Here is a 24,116-nt window from a genome sequence, read left to right as displayed (position 1 = left end):
AATGGGCCCCAAACCTACCAAAGTACAGCTCCAGGAGCTGTTGGCAGAGTTTGAAAAGGCCAACCCCTCTGAGGATGGCAACTCAGAGGATGAAGATAGTGACTTGGAGGGAAATTCCCCCCCTCCAGTCCTACTTAGGGAGAGGAGGGCTTCTCAAGCCCTGACTCCACAAATAATAGTCAGAGATGCTGGTTCCCTCACAGGAGGGACCAACAACTCTGAAATCACTGAGGATAACTCCAGTGAAGAGGACATCCAGTTAGCCAGGATGGCCAAAAGATTGGCTTTGGAAAGACAGATCCTAGCCATAGAGAGGGAAAGACAAGAGATGGGCCTAGGACCCATCAATGGTGGCAGCAACATAAATAGGGTCAGAGATTCTCCTGACATGTTGAAAATCCCTAAAGGGATTGTAACTAAATATGAAGATGGTGATGACATCACCAAATGGTTCACAGCTTTTCAGAGGGCTTGTGTAACCAGAAAAGTGAACAGATCTCACTGGGGTGCTCTCCTTTGGGAAATGTTCACAGGAAAGTGTAGGGATAGACTCCTCACACTCTCTGGAAAAGATGCAGAATCTTATGACCTCATGAAGGGTACCCTGATTGAGGGCTTTGGATTCTCCACTGAGGAGTATAGGATTAGATTCAGGGGGGCTCAAAAATCCTCGAGCCAGACCTGGGTTGACTTTGTAGACTACTCAGTAAAAACACTAGATGGTTGGATTCAAGGCAGTGGTGTAAGTAATTATGATGGGCTGTACAATTTATTTGTGAAAGAACACCTGTTAAGTAATTGTTTCAATGATAAACTGCATCAGCATCTGGTAGACCTAGGACCAATTTCTCCCCAAGAATTGGGAAAGAAGGCGGACCATTGGGTCAAGACTAGGGTGTCCAAAACTTCCACAGGGGGTGACCAAAAGAAAGGGGTCACAAAACCTCCCCAGGGGAAAGGTGGTGAGACAGCCAAAACTAAAAATAGTAAAGAGTCTTCTACAGGCCCCCAAAAACCTGCACAGGAGGGTGGGCCCAGAGCCTCTTCACAAAACAATCCTGGGTACAAGGGTAAAAACTTTGATCCCAAGAAGGCCTGGTGTCGAAACTGTAGTCAGTCTGGACACCAAACTGGAGACAAGGCCTGTCCCAAGAAAGGTTCCACTCCAAACTCCAATCCAGGTAACACTGGAATGGCTAGTCTCCAAGTGGGATCAACAGTGTGCCCAGAGCAAATCAGGGTCCACACTGAAGCTACTCTAGTCTCTGAGGGTGGGGTGGATTTAGCCACACTAGCTGCCTGGCCGCCTAACATGCAAAAATACAGGCAGCAGCTCTTTATTAATGGGACAAGTGTAGAGGGCCTGAGGGATACAGGTGCCAGTGTCACCATGGTGACAGAGAAACTGGTTTCCCCTGGCCAATACCTGACTGGAAAAACTTATACAGTCACCAACGCTGACAATCAGACTAAAGCACATCCCATGGCAATGGTAACTTTAGAATGGGGAGGGGTCAATGGCCTGAAACAGGTGGTGGTCTCCTCAAACATCCCAGTAGACTGTCTGCTTGGAAATGACCTGGAGTCCTCAGCATGGGCTGAGGTAGAACTAAAAACCCATGCAGCCATGCTGGGTATCCCTGAACTGGTGTGTGTAAAAACAAGAGCACAATGCAAAGCACAGGGTGAAAAAGTAGAGCTGGAGTCTGGAAAAATGGCCCAGCCTACCAAGAGAAAAGGAAAGTCAGTTGGGAAACCAACTGCAACACAGTCAGAAAAAGAGAACCTCTCTTCTCAGGAAGAAGTTCTGCCCTCTGAGGGAACTGAGCCTTTGGAGCTTGAACCTTATCAGGTTGAGCTCTTAGGCCCAGGGGGACCCTCAAGGGAAGAGCTGTGTAAGGGACAAGAAACCTGTCCCTCTCTTGAAGGCCTTAGGCAGCAAGCTGCTGACGAGTCCAAGGGCAAGAAAAATGGAACACATAGGGTCTATTGGGAAGATGGACTCCTGTACACTGAGGCCAGAGACCCCAAACCTGGTGCCACTAGGAGAGTGGTAGTGCCTCAGTCGTTCAGAGAGTTTATTCTGACCTTAGCCCATGATATTCCCCTTGCTGGGCATTTGGGACAAACCAAGACGTGGGAGAGGTTAGTCAACCACTTCTACTGGCCCAATATGTCCCAGAAGGTTAAGGAGTTTTGCCTCTCCTGCCCCACCTGTCAATCCAGTGGTAAGACAGGTGGGCACCCAAAGGCCCCCCTCATTCCACTTCCAGTGGTGGGGGTCCCCTTTGAAAGAGTGGGTGTGGACATAGTTGGTCCACTGGAACCTCCCACAGCCTCAGGAAATATGTACATCCTAGTAGTAGTGGATCATGCTACTAGGTATCCTGAAGCTATTCCCCTTAGGTCGACTACTGCCCCTGCAGTAGCCAAGGCCCTCATTGGTATCTTTACCAGAGTGGGTTTCCCTAAGGAGGTGGTGTCTGACAGAGGTACCAACTTCATGTCAGCATACCTAAAACACATGTGGAATGAGTGTGGAGTGACTTACAAATTCACTACACCATACCATCCACAAACTAATGGCTTAGTTGAGAGATTCAACAAGACATTAAAAGGCATGATCATGGGGCTCCCAGAAAAACTCAAAAGGAGATGGGATGTCCTCTTGCCATGTCTGCTTTTTGCTTACAGAGAGGTGCCACAGAAGGGAGTAGGATTCTCACCCTTTGAACTTCTGTTTGGCCACCCTGTAAGGGGACCACTTGCTCTTGTTAAAGAAGGCTGGGAGAGACCTCTTCATGAGCCTAAACAAGACATAGTGGACTATGTACTTGGCCTTCGCTCTAGAATGGCAGAGTACATGGAAAAGGCAACCAAAAACCTTGAGGCCAGCCAACAGCTCCAGAAGTTTTGGTATGACCAAAAGGCTGCAATGGTTGAGTTCCAACCAGGGCAGAAAGTCTGGGTTCTGGAGCCTGTGGCTCCCAGGGCACTCCAAGACAAATGGAGTGGCCCTTACCCAGTGCTAGAAAGGAAGAGTCAGGTCACCTACCTGGTGGACCTGGGCACAAGCAGGAGCCCCAAGAGGGTGATCCATGTGAACCGCCTTAAGCTCTTCCATGACAGGGCTGATGTGAATCTGTTGATGGTAACAGATGAGGATCAGGAGGCAGAGAGTGAACCTCTCCCTGATCTTCTGTCATCAGACCCAAAAGATGGCTCAGTAGATGGAGTGATCTACTCAGACACCCTCTCTGGCCAACAGCAAGCTGATTGTAGGAGAGTCCTACAACAGTTTCCTGAACTCTTCTCCCTAACCCCTGGTCAGACACACCTGTGTACCCATGATGTGGACACAGGAGACAGCATGCCTGTCAAAAACAAAATTTTTAGACAGTCTGACCATGTTAAGGAAAGCATCAAGGTGGAAGTCCACAAGATGCTGGAATTGGGAGTAATTGAGCGCTCTGACAGCCCCTGTGCTAGCCCAGTGGTCTTAGTCCCCAAACCTCACACCAAAGATGGAAAGAAAGAGATGAGGTTTTGTGTGGACTACAGAGGGCTCAACTCTGTCACCAAGACAGATGCTCATCCAATTCCTAGAGCTGATGAGCTCATAGACAAATTAGGTGCTGCCAAATTCTTAAGTACCTTTGACTTGACAGCAGGGTACTGGCAAATAAAAATGGCACCTGGAGCAAAAGAGAAAACAGCATTCTCCACACCTGATGGGCATTATCAGTTTACTGTTATGCCCTTTGGTTTAAGGAATGCCCCTGCCACCTTCCAAAGGTTGGTGAATCAAGTCCTTGCTGGTTTGGAGTCCTTTAGCACAGCTTATCTTGATGATATTGCTGTCTTTAGCTCCACCTGGCAGGATCACCTGGTCCACCTGAAGAAGGTTTTGAAGGCTCTGCAATCTGCAGGCCTCTCTATCAAGGCATCCAAATGCCAGATAGGGCAGGGAACTGTGGTTTACTTGGGCCACCTTGTAGGTGGAGGCCAAGTTCAGCCACTCCAACCCAAGATCCAGACTATTCTGGACTGGGTAGCTCCAAAAACCCAGACTCAAGTCAGGGCATTCCTTGGCTTGACTGGGTATTACAGGAGGTTTGTGAAGGGATATGGATCCATTGTGACAGCCCTCACTGAACTCACCTCCAAGAAAATGCCCAAGAAAGTGAACTGGACTGTAGAATGCCAACAGGCCTTTGACACCCTGAAACAAGCAATGTGCTCAGCACCAGTTCTAAAAGCTCCAGATTATTCTAAGCAGTTCATTGTGCAGACAGATGCCTCTGAACATGGGATAGGGGCAGTTTTGTCCCAAACAAATGATGATGGCCTTGACCAGCCTGTTGCTTTCATTAGCAGGAGGTTACTCCCCAGGGAGCAGCGTTGGAGTGCCATTGAGAGGGAGGCCTTTGCTGTGGTTTGGTCCCTGAAGAAGCTGAGACCATACCTCTTTGGGACTCACTTCCTAGTTCAAACTGACCACAGACCTCTCAAATGGCTGATGCAAATGAAAGGTGAAAATCCTAAACTGTTGAGGTGGTCCATCTCCCTACAGGGAATGGACTTTATAGTGGAACACAGACCTGGGACTGCCCATGCCAATGCAGATGGCCTTTCCAGGTTCTTCCACTTAGAAAATGAAGACTCTCTTGGGAAAGGTTAGTCTCATCCTCTTTCGTTTGGGGGGGGGGGTTGTGTAAGGAAATGCCTCCTTGGCATGGTTGCCCCCTGACTTTTTGCCTTTGCTGATGCTATGTTTACAATTGAAAGTGTGCTGAGGCCTGCTAACCAGGCCCCAGCACCAGTGTTCTTTCCCTAACCTGTACTTTTGTATCCACAATTGGCAGACCCTGGCATCCAGATAAGTCCCTTGTAACTGGTACTCCTAGTACCAAGGGCCCTGATGCCAAGGAAGGTCTCTAAGGGCTGCAGCATGTCTTATGCCACCCTGGAGACCTCTCACTCAGCACAGACACACTGCTTGCCAGCTTGTGTGTGCTAGTGAGAACAAAACGAGTAAGTCGACATGGCACTCCCCTCAGGGTGCCATGCCAGCCTCTCACTGCCTATGCAAGTATAGGTCAGTCACCCCTCTAGCAGGCCTTACAGCCCTAAGGCAGGGTGCACTATACCATAGGTGAGGGTACCAATGCATGAGCATGGTACCCCTACAGTGTCTAAACAAAACCTTAGACATTGTAAGTGCAGGGTAGCCATAAGAGTATATGGTCTGGGAGTTTGTCAAACACGAACTCCACAGCACCATAATGGCTACACTGAAAACTGCGAAGTTTGGTATCAAACTTCTCAGCACCATAAATGCACACTGATGCCAGTGTACATTTTATTGCAAAATACACCCCAGAGGGCACCTTAGAGGTGCCCCCTGAAACTTAACCGACTGTCTGTGTAGGCTGACTAGTTCCAGCAGCCTGCCACACTAGAGACATGTTGCTGGCCCCATGGGGAGAGTGCCTTTGTCACTCTGAGGCCAGTAACAAAGCCTGCACTGGGTGGAGATGCTAACACCTCCCCCAGGCAGGAGCTGTAACACCTGGCGGTGAGCCTCAAAGGCTCACCCCTTTGTCACAGCACCGCAGGACACTCCAGCTAGTGGAGTTGCCCGCCCCCTCCGGCCCGGCCCCCACTTTTGGCGGCAAGGCCGGAGAAAATAATGAGAATAACAAGGAGGAGTCACTGGCCAGTCAGGACAGCCCCTAAGGTGTCCTGAGCTGAGGTGACTCTAACTTCTAGAAATCCTCCATCTTGCAGATGGAGGATTCCCCCAATAGGGTTAGGATTGTGACCCCCTCCCCTTGGGAGGAGGCACAAAGAGGGTGTACCCACCCTCAGGGCTAGTAGCCATTGGCTCCTACCCCCCCAGACCTAAACACGCCCTTAAATTTAGTATTTAAGGGCTACCCTGAACCCTAGAAAATTAGATTCCTGCAACTACAAGAAGAAGGACTGCCCAGCTGAAAACCCCTGCAGAGGAAGACCAGAAGACAACAACTGCCTTGGCTCCAGAAACTCACCGGCCTGTCTCCTGCCTTCCAAAGAACTCTGCTCCAGCGACGCCTTCCAAAGGGACCAGCGACCTCTGAATCCTCTGAGGACTGCCCTGCTTCGACGACGACAAGAAACTCCCGAGGACAGCGGACCTGCTCCAAAAAGACTGCAACTTTGTTTCAAGAAGCAGCTTTAAAGAACCCTGCAACTCCCCGCAAGAAGCGTGAGACTTGCAACACTGCACCCGGCGACCCCGACTCGGCTGGTGGAGAACCAACACCTCAGGGAGGACCCCCGGACTACTCTACGACTGTGAGTACCAAAACCTGTCCCCCCTGAGCCCCCACAGCGCCGCCTGCAGAGGGAATCCCGAGGCTTCCCCTGACCGCGACTCTTTGAAACCTAAGTCCCGACGCCTGGAGAAGACCCTGCACCCGCAGCCCCCAGGACCTGAAGGACCGGACTTTCACTGAAGAAGTGACCCCCAGGAGTCCCTCTCCCTTGCCCAAGTGGAGGTTTCCCCGAGGAAGCCCCCCCTTGCCTGCCTGCAGCGCTGAAGAGATCCCTCGATCTCTCATTGACTTACATTGCTTACCCGACGCTTGTTCTAACACTGCACCCGGCCGCCCCCGCGCCGCTGAGGGTGAAATTTCTGTGTGGGCTTGTGTCCCCCCCGGTGCCCTACAAAACCCCCCTGGTCTGCCCTCCGAAGACGCGGGTACTTACCTGCAAACAGACCGGAACCGGGGCACCCCCTTCTCTCCATTCTAGCCTATGTGTTTTGGGCACCACTTTGAACTCTGCACCTGACCGGCCCTGAGCTGCTGGTGTGGTAACTTTGGGGTTGCTCTGAACCCCCAACGGTGGGCTACCTTGGACCAAGAACTGAACCCTGTAAGTGTCTTACTTACCTGGTAAAACTAACAAAAACTTACCTCCCCCAGGAACTGCGAAAATTGCACTAAGTGTCCACTTTTTAAGTAGCTATTTGTGAATAACTTGAAAATTATACATGCAATTGAAATGATTCAAAGTTCCTAATGTACTTACCTGCAATACCTTTCAAACAAGATATTACATGTTAAATTTGAACCTGTGGTTCTTAAAATAAACTAAGAAAATATATTTTTCTATAACAAAACCTATTGGCTGGATTTGTCTCTGAGTGTGTGTACTTCATTTATTGTCTATGTGTATGTACAACAAATGCTTAACACTACTCCTTGGATAAGCCTACTGCTCGACCACACTACCACAAAATAGAGCATTAGTATTATCTATTCTTACCACTATTTTACCTCTAAGGGGAACCCTTGGACTCTGTGTATGCTATTCCTTACTTTGAAATAGCACATTCAGAGCCAACTTCCTACATTGGGGGATCCACGCAAGCCACACCTCCCTGGACTCCTTGGGGTGTCTAGTTTAAAAAAATGTCTGGGTTTGGTAGGTTTCCCTAGATGAAGGCCGCACCCAGGACCAAAAACATAGGTGCCCCCTCCCCCCCAAACACATGTAGGTTTGCAATATATCATTTTGATGTGTCCACGTCCGTCCGTGATGTGCCAAACACTAAAATTGTGAAAAGAAACGCACTTAGGTTATGTGAAAAAGACCCCTCATCCACCAACCAAGTGGTGGCATGCTTCATCATCAGGGTCCCACCTGAGACACCTAGCGTGTCACAAGTGTGCTGCGACGCCTGATTACAGCTGAGCAGGTTTTGTCATTTGTACCACACATACTGGTTGGATTTGGCACGAGGGTGAGTGATGGTTCAGTAGATCAAATTTTATTAACAAGAGATTTCACAAAAGTGAAAATGCACTGTTAATAATTGAAAGGCCAAAAAACTGAACCAATGACTCACAGCTCGTCAAGGCACCTTTCATACATGACATGCACAAGACCATTCACGCCGCCACCCACGGGCCCAGCACATTACAAAACTCGCATCGACAGACAGTGCCACTCAAGGGACCATCACTTACATACACCCACATACCTGAAACAGCAGTCACACTAGCTGATGGGAGTGTGTGGACTGGCGTTTGGCTGGCACCGCCAGCCAAGGGCCACCCCTAGCACACCGCCAACCAAGGGCCACCCCATGCACACCGCCAGCCAAGCGCCCCCCCCATGCACACCGGCAGCCAAGCGCCCCCCCCCACGCACACCGGCAGCCAAGCGCCCCCCCCCCCCCACGCACACCGGCAGCCAAGCGCCCCCCCCCCCACGCACACCGGCAGCCAAGCGCCCCCCCCCACGCACACCGGCAGCCAAGCGCCCCCCCCACGCACACCGGCAGCCAAGCGCCCCCCCCCCCCCCACGCACACCGGCAGCCAAGCGCCCCCCCCCCCCACGCACACCGGCAGCCAAGCGCCCCCCCCACGCACACCGGCAGCCAAGCGCCCCCCCCCCACGCACACCGGCAGCCAAGCGCCCCCCCCCCCACGCACACCGGCAGCCAAGCGCCCCCCCCCCCACGCACACCGGCAGCCAAGCGCCCCCCCCCACGCACACCGGCAGCCAAGCGCCCCCCCCCACGCACACCGGCAGCCAAGCGCCCCCCCCACGCACACCGGCAGCCAAGCGACCCCCCCCACGCACACCGGCAGCCAAGCACCCACGCGCACACCGGCAGCAAAGTGCCCCCCCACACACACCACCAGCCAAGCGCCCCCCCCCCCCCACGCACACCGCCAGCAAGCGCCCCCCCACGCACACCGCCTGCCAAGCGCCACCCCACACACACCACCAGTCAAGCGCCACACCATGCACACCACCATCACTTTTTTTTTTTATAAACAACAAAGAAACCACTAACTAATTATAAAATAAGTACAAAACTACAAACACAAAAACTCTAACTAAATACATGACAGTAATGCCAACCGTGAAACTGAACATATGAAAATTTAAAATAGACAGTTTACGCTCACGGTATTTCCCCAAAAACTTTCTTTGTGTGGTAATTTCTGAAACAGCCGGCCGCACACAGCCCAGGCTTTGAAGGGCAATCAGGGCAGTACATCCGGCTTTCCCTCCGGATACCTCTTCGGGCACATACTCTACATTTCTTAGTGGTTAAGTCTGTTTTCGGAGTGGGAGGAATGTGATCTGGAATGTGGCGATCTTTCAATCTAGCCACATCCTCCACCACTGCTACTCTAGGAACTCTTGCCTGTTCCACCACAATAAGGCTCTCTATCACTGACTCCTGAAATTTAACAAATTTCATCCTTGACTCAGGTGAACAATCCTTGAACACAATAAAAGCATTAAAAGTTGCCAAATGAAATCAATGTAGGGCCAACTTTTTATACCACACGTAAGACTTACGAAGAGCAGTGTAAGGTTCCAACCTCTGATCTACTCTATCAACACCACCCAGGTGCCTTTTGTAGTCCACAATGCACGCAGGTTTGCGCACTTCAGCAGACTGTCCCCAAACAGTCACAGGGGAAGTACTCTCATCATGGATGGTAGATAGCATGTATACATCCCTCCTGTCTGAAAATTTCAGAGCTAGCAGCTCATTATTCCGCAAGGCACTGCACTGTCCCCTCTCAAGTTTGTTTTTTACAGACAAGCTCCCTTGGATAGCCTTTCCGGTTAGAACGGATGGTGCCACAAGCAACAGTATCCACTCTAAACAACTCCTTGAACAACTGCACTCCAGTGTAGAAATTATCTACGTACAAGTGGTGACCTTTGTTAAACAGTCGTCTACCAAGTTCTCACACAATTTTTTTCGCTAACTCCAAAAGTGGCCGGACAACCAGGAGGGTCAATACTGGAATCCCTACCAGTGTAGACCCGGAAATTATACACGTATCCTGTACTGCTTTTTGACAGCATATACAATTTAATCCCATACCGTGCCCTCTTACTAGGAATGTACTGCTTAAAAACTAAACGCACCTTGAAAAGGACCAAAGACTTATCCACACTTATCTCTTTGCCTGGAACATAGACCTCTGAAAACCGATCTACAAAATGATCAAGGACAGGCCTAATCTTAAAAGGACAGTCACAATTGGGGTGATCTCGTGGCAAGGCTAAAGCATTGTCTACAAACTGCAGCACACGAAGAAGAAGCAAATAGCGATTACATGTCATAGTTGCAGGAAATATAGCCGTTGCCATCAAGGGACTAGTAGACCAATAAGAAGCCAGTGACTGCTTCCTTATCAACCCCATCAAAAAAGTCAAACCTAAAAACTTTTTCATCTCTTCCAGATATGTGGGAACCCACTGAGTAGCTCTAGACTGAGGCCTAAGTCTGGCAGCGTTGTCCCTCAAATATTGCTCCACATACAAATTAGTCTGCTCCACAATCTCTTCCAAAAATACATCGTCCATATAAACAATTGAAATAAATTGACAGGCAAAACGTTTTCCGTATTGACTCTACACCCTGGGAGACCAGTAAATGCAGGTAACTGTGGCTGCTCCATGTTTGGAGCAATCCAGGTGTCAGGTCTTCTAATGGGAAACCCTTCAGCCCCAGGCTGCTGCACTCTTGGCACATCAATGTCCTCCTCTAACACAGGCCCTTCATCTGCACTGAGAGTGGCTTCCTCATCAGAAGAATCCTCTTGGATAGAAAACTCACTGCCAGAATCTCACTTCCTCCTCTGCCTCAGATGCAGAGTCAGTCTCGTAATCCTGGTCTGAAGACGACTCAAAAAGCATGCGAACAACCTGCTGAGCGATCACCCTGAGGCTAGCCATGGTCCTCACTAACAACAAATGGACTGCCAACAACAACGAGCACTAAAATAAGTAATAAAGTGTAGCTTTATCACAAAGAGTTATGTACTAAAAAACTATACCACTCACTTGCCTGAAAAAGCTACTCACCAGCAACTACTCTGAACAGACACAGCAATCACCAATGATATCCCACTAAAAAGAAAAAAGCAAATTACACATATGACAACACAAATATCATTGTGCTCAAATCTAAGGACAATTTCACACACAATACTGCATTTAGTACACCACCTACAAACATGTCATTCATGCATGTCAACAATACTCCTTTGGAGTAAATTTCTTTCACTTACCTAAGACATGCAACTATGCAAACCGCAGGACAACTACTGCCAAAACCGCAAGGATCCACAGCACAGGAAGCAAAAGCTTTGAAACAGAACAAAAAGAAGAAATAAACTGTTATAATTACAAATACAGATACTTCGCCAGTTGACAAACACCCCGCCACCAAGAACTTAGAAATTGTCCCTGGTGCCTAAGTGGCTTCTGCCCCCCTTGGGGCCAGATGGGCCTAAAAAACATAGGCTGATGGCCAACACCTCTGTACCCTGTTTGGGGGGGCTACCCTTGCCAAAGGGGGCATAAGGGGTGCCCCCAGCACAAAAAAACTAAGGGGAGCAACAAAAAAAAACCCTCATGTCTTGGTGGCTTCTGCCCCCTTGGGGGCAGATAGGCCTAAAAAATAATAGCCCGATCTGCCCCCAAAGGGAGCAGAAATGGTAATCAGTAACGTGCCTCCTTTGGGGGGGGCGACCCTTGCCAAAGGTGCTGCCCCCCACACAAAACACACACACAGTATCCATGGTGCCTAAGTGGATTTTGCCCCCTTTTGGAGGCAGATGGGCGTAAAATAAAATTGCCCGATCTGCCCCCAAGGGTGGCAGAAATGGCCAACAACTCTGTGCCCCCTTAAGGGGGCGACCCTGGCCAAAGGGAGCAAAAGGGGGCACCCCCAGCACAAAACAAAAAAAGGGGGAAAAAAAATTATAAACCCTGGCCCAAGGAGTGCCCCAAAACACACAAAACACACACACGTACCACATAATCCCTGGCGCCTAGTGGGTTTCGCACCCCCCCGGTGCGAGATCGGGCAAAAACATGGCCGATCTCGCCCCAGGGGGGGGGCTGAACCATATAAAACATTTGTGCCCCCGGGCAGCGACCCTTGCCTACGGAGTCGCTGCCCAAAAACTTATTAGAAACAAAATCCCTGGTGTTCTAGTGGTTTTCGACCCCCCCGCCCCCCTCCCCGGGGCTAGGAATATGTATGGCCCCTGAGGGGAGCGACCCTTGCCCAAGGGGTCGCTCCCAAAATAAAACAAGTCCAAAATCTCTGGTGCCTAGTGGGGATTCCTGGTCAACGATCGCGGGCCCTGTCTGCGATCGTAGACCAGGAATCCACTGAAAACAGGCACGGGGAAAGAAAAACACTTTCCTTTCCCCCTGTGTCTGTTTTTCCCCCCCAAAAAAAACCCCCAACAGAGAGAGACTTACCAAATAAGTCCTCTCTTGCCGACTCACTGGAAGAAAATGGCTTCCATCGCGTCCTCAGCAGCTTCTGGTGACGTTGGCGGGCTGTGAGCGTGCTGACGTCATCAGATTGCCGAGGGGGATGGGGGTGGAAGGGGAAGGGATTCCCCTTCCATCCTCGACTTAGGGGTGTGGGTGGGAGGCCCATGGGGGGAGCGCTAGCACTCCACCTGGGGGCCAGGTGCAGGACGAGCTGGTCTCGTCCAGGGCACACGAGCACCGTGTGCCTGGACGAGACTAGCTTGTCTCGGGCACCGAGGGGGTTAAAAATATGTCGGGTTACGAGCAATCCCTTTGAAATGATCCAGGACACCGTGGTAACAGTAATAAACCTATTTCATTATTCACAGTATCACACACCCAATGCACTAAGAAGAATGAACACTTTTAAGTAAAAAGTATTTACTACTAAAGGAATAACTTGTTTCTCAGTTCATTTAAAACAACTTACACAGACTATTAGAAAGGCAGCAAGAAGGCCTGTTATGAACAACAAAAATTAAATGAACGTTTCTAACATGGAGTTTGAGGTCGTGTGGTGCTGGTATTCACACAAACTGAGCATCATTTGCCCCACACTACGATATACCTCCTCAGAAGGACCTGCTCAGCCCCATTCTACCAGATCCAAGGCCTCCCCCTCAGACAGCTCTGTCTAGTGTTGGATATCTTCCATAACAAGTTACTTCCCTTCAGTTTTGCTCTTATCTATTGTGTGGAGTGGACCTTCAGAGTTCTAGAAAGATCCCAGATTAGGTTTTTCACACTGTCATCTTTTAGATCAGTCACTGTTCTATGTCAGAATGTATGGGAGAGGTTAAAAAGAAAACAGACATACGTTTCCAGGGGTATTCGCTATATGTCTCTGGTTTGTCACTGCTGAAAGCGGCGTGAGTTTAGAGCAGTCTGACAGTGACATCTGCCAGCATGCAAGAGCATTTATAAGGAAATGTTCTAGATCGGGTGTGGCCCCTGGGAAGGATGTTAAAGTTAGATAGTGTCCACCAGAAAGAGCATTACCGACTTCAGGCAGTGAGGTTGAGAGCAAGACCTGCTCTCTGCATATAAATCTCTTCGTTCTGTGAGGGTTAAACGCAGCCTCTTTCCCTCTCTCTTCACTGCATACCAAATGTGAAGGCAGCGGCCAGTCTAGAACAAGGCCGACTCCATCGGAGACCAGACTTAGGTCTAAGAAAACCCCTCACTGAATGGGTTGCAGTACTTGATAATACACATCTGAAACAGTAGTTACCCCAACTCCAGTGCACCACTGTGATTGATGCTTAGCCCACAATAATGTCTTTGATCAATTCAACCTCTCAAGAAAATCTTACCTAACGTAATGTTTACATGGATGTATTGTGACTGTTTAGTGGTGGTTGAAGATGGGACAGACAGTGGGGAGGGTTTTGCCCTAATTTAGGAGAGGAGAAAGAGGGTTGCGTTCACATTGACTTGCACACGTGGACAGGCTTGTTCTGAATCTTGAGTAGTGCACTTGACGTTCAGTGAATAATGGTCAGGTTAGGGTTACTGTGCCATAATAAAAATATATAAAAGAAAATCTCAAGTTTCATAACTGGACACCTTCATTACTTGCATTTTAATGAGTACTGTAGCATAGGTGGAACTGATCAAAGATAATATGACAGGGACTGGTGCAGATTACGTTGCTGTACTGCCGTTTTGTTTGAGAAGTGCCCCAATTTTGTGTTGTTGATGCTTGACCAGCTTTAATCAGATATAGGATTCTGCCTGGGACTTCTTTCTAAATTATTCATATTTAAGAGACCAGGACAAACATGTTCAGAATGTGTGTGTGTTTAAGGAAAAGGGATCCCGTTCCTTACCATTTTTGGTAGTTTCACACTTTTCATTCAGTGAAACATACAAGAGTCCTTCTTGATGACAATTGTGATGCCCTCTCCTGGCTACAAATGCAGTCTGTGGTTACTGGGCAATAAGGCCCTTTACTCTGGCAATAACCTGCATGGGTATTGTGGGGAGGAAGAGATAGAAAGGTCCATTTACAGCCCATTCCTTGATAATGAATGTTTTGGAAGGCTTTGGGAGCTTTTTGCTTTGAATTCAGAGCCCTTTATTGTTTCCCATAATGATGATGACCTCAAGGGGTCGGGTGATCTTTTCTCCTCTAGTGGCAGGAATACTAGTGAATGTTTGGCTCTTGTCAATACCTGTGGCGTGGATAACTCCCCTGAGGTGGATCCGGAGTGTCCTTCGTGGCCTCCCACTGAGTAAAGTTTCCTCATTCATGAATATTCTACACCAGGCCACAGCATCCTTGAATTGGAATTGCCTGTAGAGGAGAGTAAGGCTAAACTTCTCCCAGCAGTTCTGATCCACCATGAGATGGATCCCACCTTGGTTGCAAGGAGCATGCCAGCTTCTGCTCTTGTGTTGAACCAGCACACGCCTGCCACCACTGTCCTGTGCCTGGGAACCTGAAACTCTTAGCTGCTCACTCCTCTCCAGAGAGTCTTCACCTAAGCAGAACTCTGTCCTTACCCTGTACTCCAACAGATAGATGGTCGGAAAGGATTGAGGCAAAAGGGAAAAAGGTGCTTTCATCAGGGAGCCTTGCTCTTCATGCCACAAATGCAACTTCTGGTCCGTTATTCCAGAGCTGTGTGAGAAACAGTGCAAGTGGTCATTTGAAACCTTCCTGATCGTATTTGGCCAAGTTAAGGAAGTTGCGTGTGGTGGGTAAGACTCCGCCAAACAGGCCCTTTACTCTGACACGAATACAGTGGATTCTTTGGCATAATCCATTGACTTTTTTGCCACCCACCTCCATGCCTGGATGCTTTCCACTGGCCGTTATTGAGATGTCCCAGCCAATATCATGGGCATGCCCTTTGACACAGCCCTCCTCCTTTACAAGAAGCCTCGTTTGTCTTTGGAACACTTCATACAAGGTTATGCTGTGATTCAGTCCTTGGGGCCGCCTTTCCCTCTTTGCCAATTTTAGTGGCAATACCACAAGTTGAGTGGTTGTTTCTTGGGCTTGCCTTATCGATGTTGCTAGCACGTGCATGACATGCAGGAGCCAAAGTTGTTTTGCAGCTACAAGGGGCTTGACAGCTCCAAATGAATCTGATGTTTTTTATGCACGGAGGCACTTTTTAGCACATGTTATGGTCTGCACGTGACAACTTTAAAACTGAAATTGAAACGGAAAGGGTGCTTTAGAGAGAATCTGTCAATCCCTGAATCTATATAGATTTAGAATTACGGAATCATCGCCGCTATTGTAGCTCAGGGTTCCCCTCGGTGAGCGCCATTTTGGGAGTGAGCGCTCTAGCGTTTGACTGCTGGTGGGCTATTTTTAGCCCACATGACCGCGGCGCGCAAAGGCAAGCCCGTCTGCGCCCGTCCACGCCAGACCGTGCCAAGAGCCAAGAGATTATGAATCATATTCTACAGAGAAGGTAATGATTGCTTACGCTAAGGACACACTTCTTTCTTTGAATAATAAATCTTATAACAGCTGCTCGCAAAAGTTAGATCCTTGCACTAAAAGCTACAGATGCCCCGTATGTGCCTGGTCCCCTCAATCAGGATCGGATCTCCAAAAAGATTCGGAATTTGATAAATCTTCGATTTTGTTAGTTAATTGTCGTTCGCTAGCGGCCCATAGAATGGACATCCACCTTTTAGTGGAACAAATAAAACCCCTGGCTCTGTTTCTTACCGAAACCTGGTTAGATGAAAGTTCTGGCCCAGATATTGCTATGACTCTTCCTACTGGATACAAACTTAGCAGAATTGATAGACCGAATCGAGGCGGTGGCATTGCAGTGGTATATAGAGATACATGTAGGATGACAACAATCCCCACACTAATTAGAGGAGGGGAGAGCATGTCCTTTTCTATTAGTGTCAATCCTCATTATACAATCGCTGGTGTTTTGGTCTACCCACCACCGGGACCTATTGGAGATTTTATGACCTCACTATCAGAGATCATCTCGCAACTGGTTTGCACTAAATCTAACTTTTTATTGTTGAGAGATTTTAATTTACATGCGGAAATGGAAGATAAAGCCTCGACCAAGATGATAATAGCAGACATGAAGGCCTGTGATCTGGTGCAATTAGTACAGGGTCCTACGCATAACAGAGGCCACACACTTGATCTGGTATTTTCCAATATGCTAGATCTAGAATTCATATCATCACGTCCGCTAGCATGGACTGATCATTTTCTGGTAGAATTAGAATTAACCATCTCTCGACACAAATCCTTGACAATCAATCACCCTCCATATAGGAGGAAATGGCATAAACTGAAGGCCACAGAATTCATTAACTCATTAGAGAAGAAGAGACCAAGGAATTTAGATTCAAAGAATATAACAGCTCTCACTCACTCTTTAAATAAGTGGATTGAGGATAGCCTGGAGGAAATTATACCTCTTTCTACCATGAAAAAATTACCTCGAAAGAAATCAGCTCCCTGGTTTAACACAAGCTTACTTGAGATGAAAAGAGAATGTAGGAAGCAAGAAAGAAAATGGAGGCATACTCTAGATGACTCTAAAAAAAAGAATATAAGAATGATTAGAGCATATCATCTAGAAATTAAAAATGTTCAGGCAACCTACTACTCTAGTAAAATTGAAGCTGCAGCTAACTCTCCCAAGGAAATTTTTAATGCCTTAAAAGACCTTATTCATCCCAAGGAGGAGCCAGAAATTATAGAATCCCCGCAACAACATGTGGAGGATCTCGCAAGCTTTTTTCTAAATAAAATTCAGGACATATATGTTTCTTTTCCTGACACCCAGAGTGGAGATCAGGTGTTGGCCAACCTGGAGGTCAGGAAGGAAATTGCGTTAACAAGTTTCATCCCGATTGGCCAAGATACAGTGACTAGATTACTGGGCCGAACTAAATCTGGCTCCCCACTTGATCCTGCTCCCCCACAGATTCTCTGTTTGGGAACCCCAGTGTTAAGTCCGGTAATCACAAATCTTATTAATACCTCGTTAGCCTCTGGCATTGTACCTGACTCTTGGAAATTGGCTATTGTCAAGCCTCTCCTGAAAAAAACTAATTTGAATTCTAAAACTCTGTCCAACTACAGACCAATCTCCCTGTTACCTATAATGGCCAAAATAACAGAAAAGCACATACACACCCAACTATCCACTTTTCTGGAAGGAAATAAGCTTCTATATCCCACCCAGATGGGTTTTAGACCACGGCATGGGACGGAAACTGCCCTGGTTGCAATCACAGAAGAAGCAAAAAAGAGGATGGACAAAGGTATGGAAACCGCCATCATTTTATTAGACCTGAGTGCGGCATTCGACACTGTTGATCTGGTTATTCTCAAAAATAGACTACAAGAATGTGGCATCTCGGGACTTGCACTGGAGTGGATTTGATCATTTATTCATGGAAGATCCTTCCAGGTCTTAGATAGATCATGTACTTCCAGACGAATCCTCAGCAACTGTGGAGTTCTACAGGGTTCTGCCTTGAGTCCACTACTTTTCAATGTCTATATGCGACCCCTAGCAGAAATCATTGAATCATTTGGACTAAAGTTGGTGTCCTACGCAGATGACACTCAATTGATTGTCTCTTTTTCTAATGCTCACCCAGACATGGGGACAGCATTGGGTCCCTGTCTGAATGGAGTTGCGACCTGGATGTCAGGAAGTAAACTGAAACTTAATGATGATAAGACAGTAGTCATGTTCTTTGGGCTACCAAAAGCCTCCACCACCAATCCAAGTACATATCCAAGTACATCAAATGGAGCTCTCTTCACTCTTCCGCCCCCTAAAGGTCTCATTAAAAGCCTTGAAGTGTGGTTAGATCCTCAACTTTCCATGTCACAACATGCCAACAGAATAGTGGGATCCTCCTTCGCTCTGCTTAGAACTTTGAGGAAGGTTCTGATAATACTTCCGCCACTTGCCAGAAGACTGGTTATCCAGGCACTGATAGGTTCTCGTCTTGATTATGGCAACGCATTGTTTGTGGGAGCACCAAGATATGTGATCCAGAGGCTGCAGAGGGTGCAAAATGCGGCAGCACGTCTACTTTTAAATACCCCTAAACATCATTCCATAAGGGCCGCAATATCATCCCTACACTGGCTTCCAGTAGATAAAAGAATCCAGTTTAAGGCTTTATGTCACTTTCATAGAGCCATATTTAATCAGGGCCCTGAAATGCTCAAATCCCTGGCATCTGCCTACAGCCCGGCCAGATCACTGAGATCCTCCTCAGCTATGCTGGCCACAGTTCCGACTGTGAAAAAAGCGAGATGGGGAGGAAGATCCCTATCCTATCAAGGGGCCATTCTATGGAATTGCCTTCCTTTTAATATCAGATCGACATCACAAGAGATTCTGTTTAGAAAGGCCTTGAAAACCTGGCTATTTAAGGCTTAATCTCTATTTGATTTTAGATGGTGACACTGACCGTTTTGCAGCGAAAGCGCTACGAGGCCTCCCGGCAGTTTTAAGCGCTATATAAGTAATGATAACATAACATAACAAATGTCATTGAGGACAGCATGAGCAATACTCCTCCAATCCTCCCACATATAACCTTTAACTCACTCTTGAGAGAGTGTGCGGCCATCGCCACTGGTCATTGCTTTCTCTAGATTGTCAAACATTGCTGTGCTCTTTCCTCTAAGGACACGCCTCTGCCTGCCCACCCTTCCCTCTGTCACTTTGAAGGTTCTCGCTCTGTTGAGCAAGGGGAACTTAGAATTTTCTCCAGAGAACGTGATCAGGCAGGCATGCTAGTCCTTTTATTAGAGCTCTTGGTGCCGTTCTGAATCTTCACTTCGAAATGCCTTCCTTCTCATTTTTAAAATGTTATTCCACACTCATGTTATTTTGGCTTTGGAGCTAGAGGGCTGAATTATGTCCCTCAGTAGGCAGGATGCGTTCTCGTTCAGGTGTCACACTAGAGATACCTGTGTTTTGTGGTGGGCTTCACTCACTGTCAATTTGTGCTCCTTTCTAACATCAGCCCCATGAGTCTTGACAGAGGTGATATCGATAGTTAAAGCATATCGTTGCAGGTAGTTGATCTCTAAAATCGAGTATCTCAATGACAGACGTCTGAAAGAGGTTTGCCGCAGCTGGATTCAGTCTGTCTTTAGACCGTGTAGGAAGTTGGCTCTGTATGTGCTATTTCAAAGTAAGGAATAGCATGCACAGAGTCCAAGGGTTCCCCTTAGAGGTAAAATAGTGGTAAAAATAGATAATACTAATGCTCTATTTTGTGGTAGTGTGGTCGAGCAGTAGGCTTATCCAAGGAGTAGTGTTAAGCATTTGTTGTACATACACATAGACAATAAATGAGGTACACACACTCAGAGACAAATCCAGCCAATAGGTTTTTATATAGAAAAATATCTTTTCTTAGTTTATTTTAAGAACCACAGGTTCAAATTTAACATGTAATATCTTGTTCGAAAGGTATTGCAGGTAAGTACTTTAGGAACTTCAAATCATCAAAATTGCATGTATACTTTTCAAGTTATTGTCAAATAGCTGTTTCAAAAGTGGACACTTAGTGCAATTTTCACAGTTCCTGGGGGAGGTAAGTTTTTGTTAGTTTTACCAGGTAAGTAGGACACTTACAGGGTTCAGTTCTTGGTCCAAGGTAGCCCACCGTTGGGGGTTCAGAGCAACCCCAAAGTCACCACACCAGCAGCTCAGGGCCGGTCAGGTGCAGAGTTCAAAGTGGTGCCCAAAACACATAGGCTAGAATGGAGAGAAGGGGGTGCCCCGGTTCCGGTCTGCTTGCAGGTAAGTACCCGCGTCTTCGGAGGGCAGACCAGGGGGGGTTTTGTAGGGCACCGGGGGGGACACAAGCCCACAGAGGAATTTCACCCTCAGCAGCGCGGGGGCGGCCGGGTGCAGTGTAGAAACAAGCGTCGGGTTTGTAATGGAAGTCAATGGGAGATCTAGGGATCTCTTCAGCGCTGCAGGCAGGCAAGGGGGGGGTTCCTCGGGGAAACCTCCACTTGGTCAAGGGAGAGGGACTCCTGGGGGTCACTCCTCCAGTGAAAGTCCGGTCCTTCAGGTCCTGGGGGCTGCGGGTGCAGGGTCTCTCCCAGGCGTCGGGACTTTAGGTTCAAAGAGTCGCGGTCAGGGGGAGCCTCGGGATTCCCTCTGCAGGCGGCGCTGTGGGGGACAGGTTTTGGTACTCACAGTATCAGAGTAGTCCTGGGGTCCCTCCTGAGGTGTTGGATCGCCACCAGCCGAGTCGGGGTCGCCGGGTGCAGTGTTGCAAGTCTCACGCTTCTTGCGGGGAGCTTGCAGGGTTCTTTAAAGCTGCTGGAAACAAAGTTGCAGCTTTTCTTGGAGCAGGTCCGCTGTCCTCGGGAGTTTCTTGTCTTTTCGAAGCAGGGGCAGTCCTCAGAGGATGTCGAGGTCGCTGGTCCCTTTGGAAGGCGTCGCTGGAGCAGGATCTTTGGAAGGCAGGAGACAGGCCGGTGAGTTTCTGGAGCCAAGGCAGTTGTCGTCTTCTGGTCTTCCGCTGCAGGGGTTTTCAGCTAGGCAGTCCTTCTTCTTGTAGTTGCAGGAATCTAATTTTCTAGGGTTCAGGGTAGCCCTTAAATACTAAATTTAAGGGCGTGTTTAGGTCTGGGGGGTTAGTAGCCAATGGCTACTAGCCCTGAGGGTGGGTACACCCTCTTTGTGCCTCCTCCCAAGGGGAGGGGGTCACAATCCTAACCCTATTGGGGGAATCCTCCATCTGCAAGATGGAGGATTTCTAAAAGTTAGAGTCACCTCAGCTCAGGACACCTTAGGGGCTGTCCTGACTGGCCAGTGACTCCTCCTTGTTATTCTCATTATTTTCTCCGGCCTTGCCGCCAAAAGTGGGGCCTGGCCGGAGGGGGCGGGCAACTCCACTAGCTGGAGTGTCCTGCTGGGTTGGCACAAAGGAGGTGAGCCTTTGAGGCTCACCGCCAGGTGTGACAATTCCTGCCTGGGAGAGGTGTTAGCATCTCCACCCAGTGCAGGCTTTGTTACTGGCCTCAGAGTGACAAAGGCACTCTCCCCATGGGGCCAGCAACATGTCTCGGTTTGTGGCAGGCTGCTAAAACTAGTCAGCCTACACAGATAGTCGGTTAAGTTTCAGGGGGCACCTCTAAGGTGCCCTCTGTGGTGTATTTTACAATAAAATGTACACTGGCATCAGTGTGCATTTATTGTGCTGAGAAGTTTGATACCAAACTTCCCAGTTTTCAGTGTAGCCATTATGGTGCTGTGGAGTTCGTGTTTGACATACTCCCAGACCATATACTCTTATGGCTACCCTGCACTTACAATGTCTAAGGTTTTATTTAGACACTGTAGGGGTACCATGCTCATGCACTGGTACCCTCACCTATGGTATAGTGCACCCTGCCTTAGGGCTGTAAGGCCTGCTAGAGGGGTGTCTTACCTATACTGCATAGGCAGTGAGAGGCTGGCATGGCACCCTGAGGGGAGTGCCATGTCGACTTACTCGTTTTGTCCTCACTAGCACACACAAGCTGGCAAGCAGTGTGTCTGTGCAGAGTGAGAGGTCTCCAGGGTGGCATAAGACATGCTGCAGCCCTTAGAGACCTTCCTTGGCATCAGGGCCCTTGGTACTAGAAGTACCAGTTACAAGGGACTTATCTGGATGCCAGGGTCTGCCAATTGTGGATACAAAAGTACAGGTTAGGGAAAGAACACTGGTGCTGGGGCCTGGTTAGCAGGCCTCAGCACACTTTCAATTGTAAACATAGCATCAGCAAAGGCAAAAAGTCAGGGGGCAACCATGCCAAGGAGGCATTTCCTTACAGACCGCGATCACCCTGCCTGAGCTTTGGTTTTTCAATTAACCTCCAGAAATGACACTTCTAACCTAACCTTTTCAGTGTCACCTTTTCATCATTATGCATTTTCTAAAAGGGTTAAGTTGTTTGTTTCCCCCCTCGTCACGCCTTGCTATGGTGCTCACATTCCTGATGGGTACCAAAGGTAAGTAACTTGTTCCTTAGAACATAACCAGTGATGTAAAAAGAAAACATCCAACAAAAACACCATGTCTACGAACTCTTTACTCAGGCTCACAGTCCTAAAATTACTTCTGGCTGTGGGGAACGTGGACCCTTAGTTGAGGAAAATGCTTACATTATGGACAAATTGACAGTTTCTGGGATGATTATTGCTTACAGTTCCCAGAGCAGTCACAGAGGTTGCTATCTTTCACTCAACTCAAGAAGAAGCAAGTTCCACACTGAAGCACTTCTTCAACATTATTTTTATTGCGGTTAATGCTGCTGTTAGATTGCCACAAAGCACTGGGGAGGAGTGGGCTGGGAGGAGTGGGCTAGGAAGAGGGGCAAAGGTAACAAGCTGATGGGATTAGAGGCAATGAGAAAGAATCCTTCAGGGAGTTTAAAACAGGGCTAAGCATAATTGCTCGCTTGTCAGACAGTTCTTTGCATCTTATCAAAACCTGACTGATGGAATGGCAGTCCACAAGACTGGCTTGGCCTGATGGATGGATTGTTGCACACATTCAGGCAAGTTAACAGAACACAGATCAGTCGTTACAGATAAGGCCACTATCTTAAAACTCAAGCATTTACCTTCCACAAAATATTTCTAAGAAAGTGACTAGTAGCCTAGTCCAACCACACACGTTTTTGCCCTATGCAGAGCATGAGGATGTTTAGCCTTTCATTCTGTATAATAAAAGTTGCTTGCCTGTCACAGTAGTTTTATACCTTGAAGGTGCTTTAATTTAACATGCCACCCTAGTGGTTCTTTACAGTGAATTCTACTTAACACATTCACAACTACACTCTGATGTCAAAGGGTACCTGGTACTTGGAACCTTGTGGAGCAGTGGTTGACGTCCTTATTGTTGACCCTCAGAGTGTAAAATTGTGAACACTAAATTTAATGCACTGTTCTGGCCAACACGTAGATGACATAAGCAGACAACACATGGGTGCACAGCTACTGTTGCAGTTCATGAACTGATTTCTTTCCTGTAACACCCCAAGATTATAAAATGAGTCTTTAGGGATACCTGCAGATAGTAGAGGATGGTTCAGCATGTAGTGATGTACCGATGTGATAGAATGGCTTCTATGAAAGTAAATAATTGTGATTCTCTATCGCAGGCGCTCCAGGACAGCCCACAAGGAACCAGCCTCAGGTAAACCAGTCCTGGCAGTCACATGACGAAAGATAGGAAGAGACACAGCCTCATTGCCATACCAGTACTGCAGTATTCCTTTAGTCCGTTCATTGGTTTCCTGAGAGGTGTGGATGACCGACCATTGTACAGAAAGCCATTTTGCAGTTTTTCTATTTTTATCAGGTGCCAAGTGATGTACTTTCCATCTACACGTAGGGGAAATTGTGCCACGAGGGAAAGATTAGTTTGAGGTGCAATCTTCTACTTTTTCTAAGTGTATCCAACTCCCTGCAAGTATATTGTGCCTGATTTACCTGGATGTTGTATGATGTCAGTTGATGAGTTAGTAAGGGGGTGAAGAGGGTGGGTGCCACCCCTGTCTTCCCTGTAGAGTCCCAAGTTTGCTACAAAAAAGCTCTGTCAAGTTCAGGATACATTTTTGTTTTATTAAACTAGGGCCCCGTAGTGGCACTGCAGTAATGCCCAGTCTCCCGTTCTCACTTGTATTGATTGAGTGTGGCTGATGCCTGCTACATTCAACAGGCCTCCAGGTCCTTCACACATACTTACAGTCTGCAGAGAGACCTCTTTG

At 48.0% G+C, this 24,116-nt stretch overlaps 1 protein-coding gene across 1 annotated transcript in view; it reads left to right on the top strand.

Moving 5' to 3' along the window:
• LOC138293648 (MLX-interacting protein-like) overlaps positions 1 to 24,116 on the top strand; it is a 168,708-nt gene that overhangs the window by 91,526 nt on the left and 53,066 nt on the right. Inside the window, exon 11 of the mRNA XM_069232939.1 lies at positions 23,508 to 23,542. Within this exon, the coding sequence (XP_069089040.1) occupies positions 23,508 to 23,542 (35 nt within the window). The remainder of the gene's footprint in view (positions 1 to 23,507; positions 23,543 to 24,116) is intronic.

Source organism: Pleurodeles waltl, chromosome 4_2 (genome assembly GCF_031143425.1).
Source record: "Pleurodeles waltl isolate 20211129_DDA chromosome 4_2, aPleWal1.hap1.20221129, whole genome shotgun sequence".
NCBI lineage: Eukaryota > Metazoa > Chordata > Amphibia > Caudata > Salamandridae > Pleurodeles > Pleurodeles waltl.
This window is presented reverse-complemented; position numbering and strand designations above follow the sequence as displayed.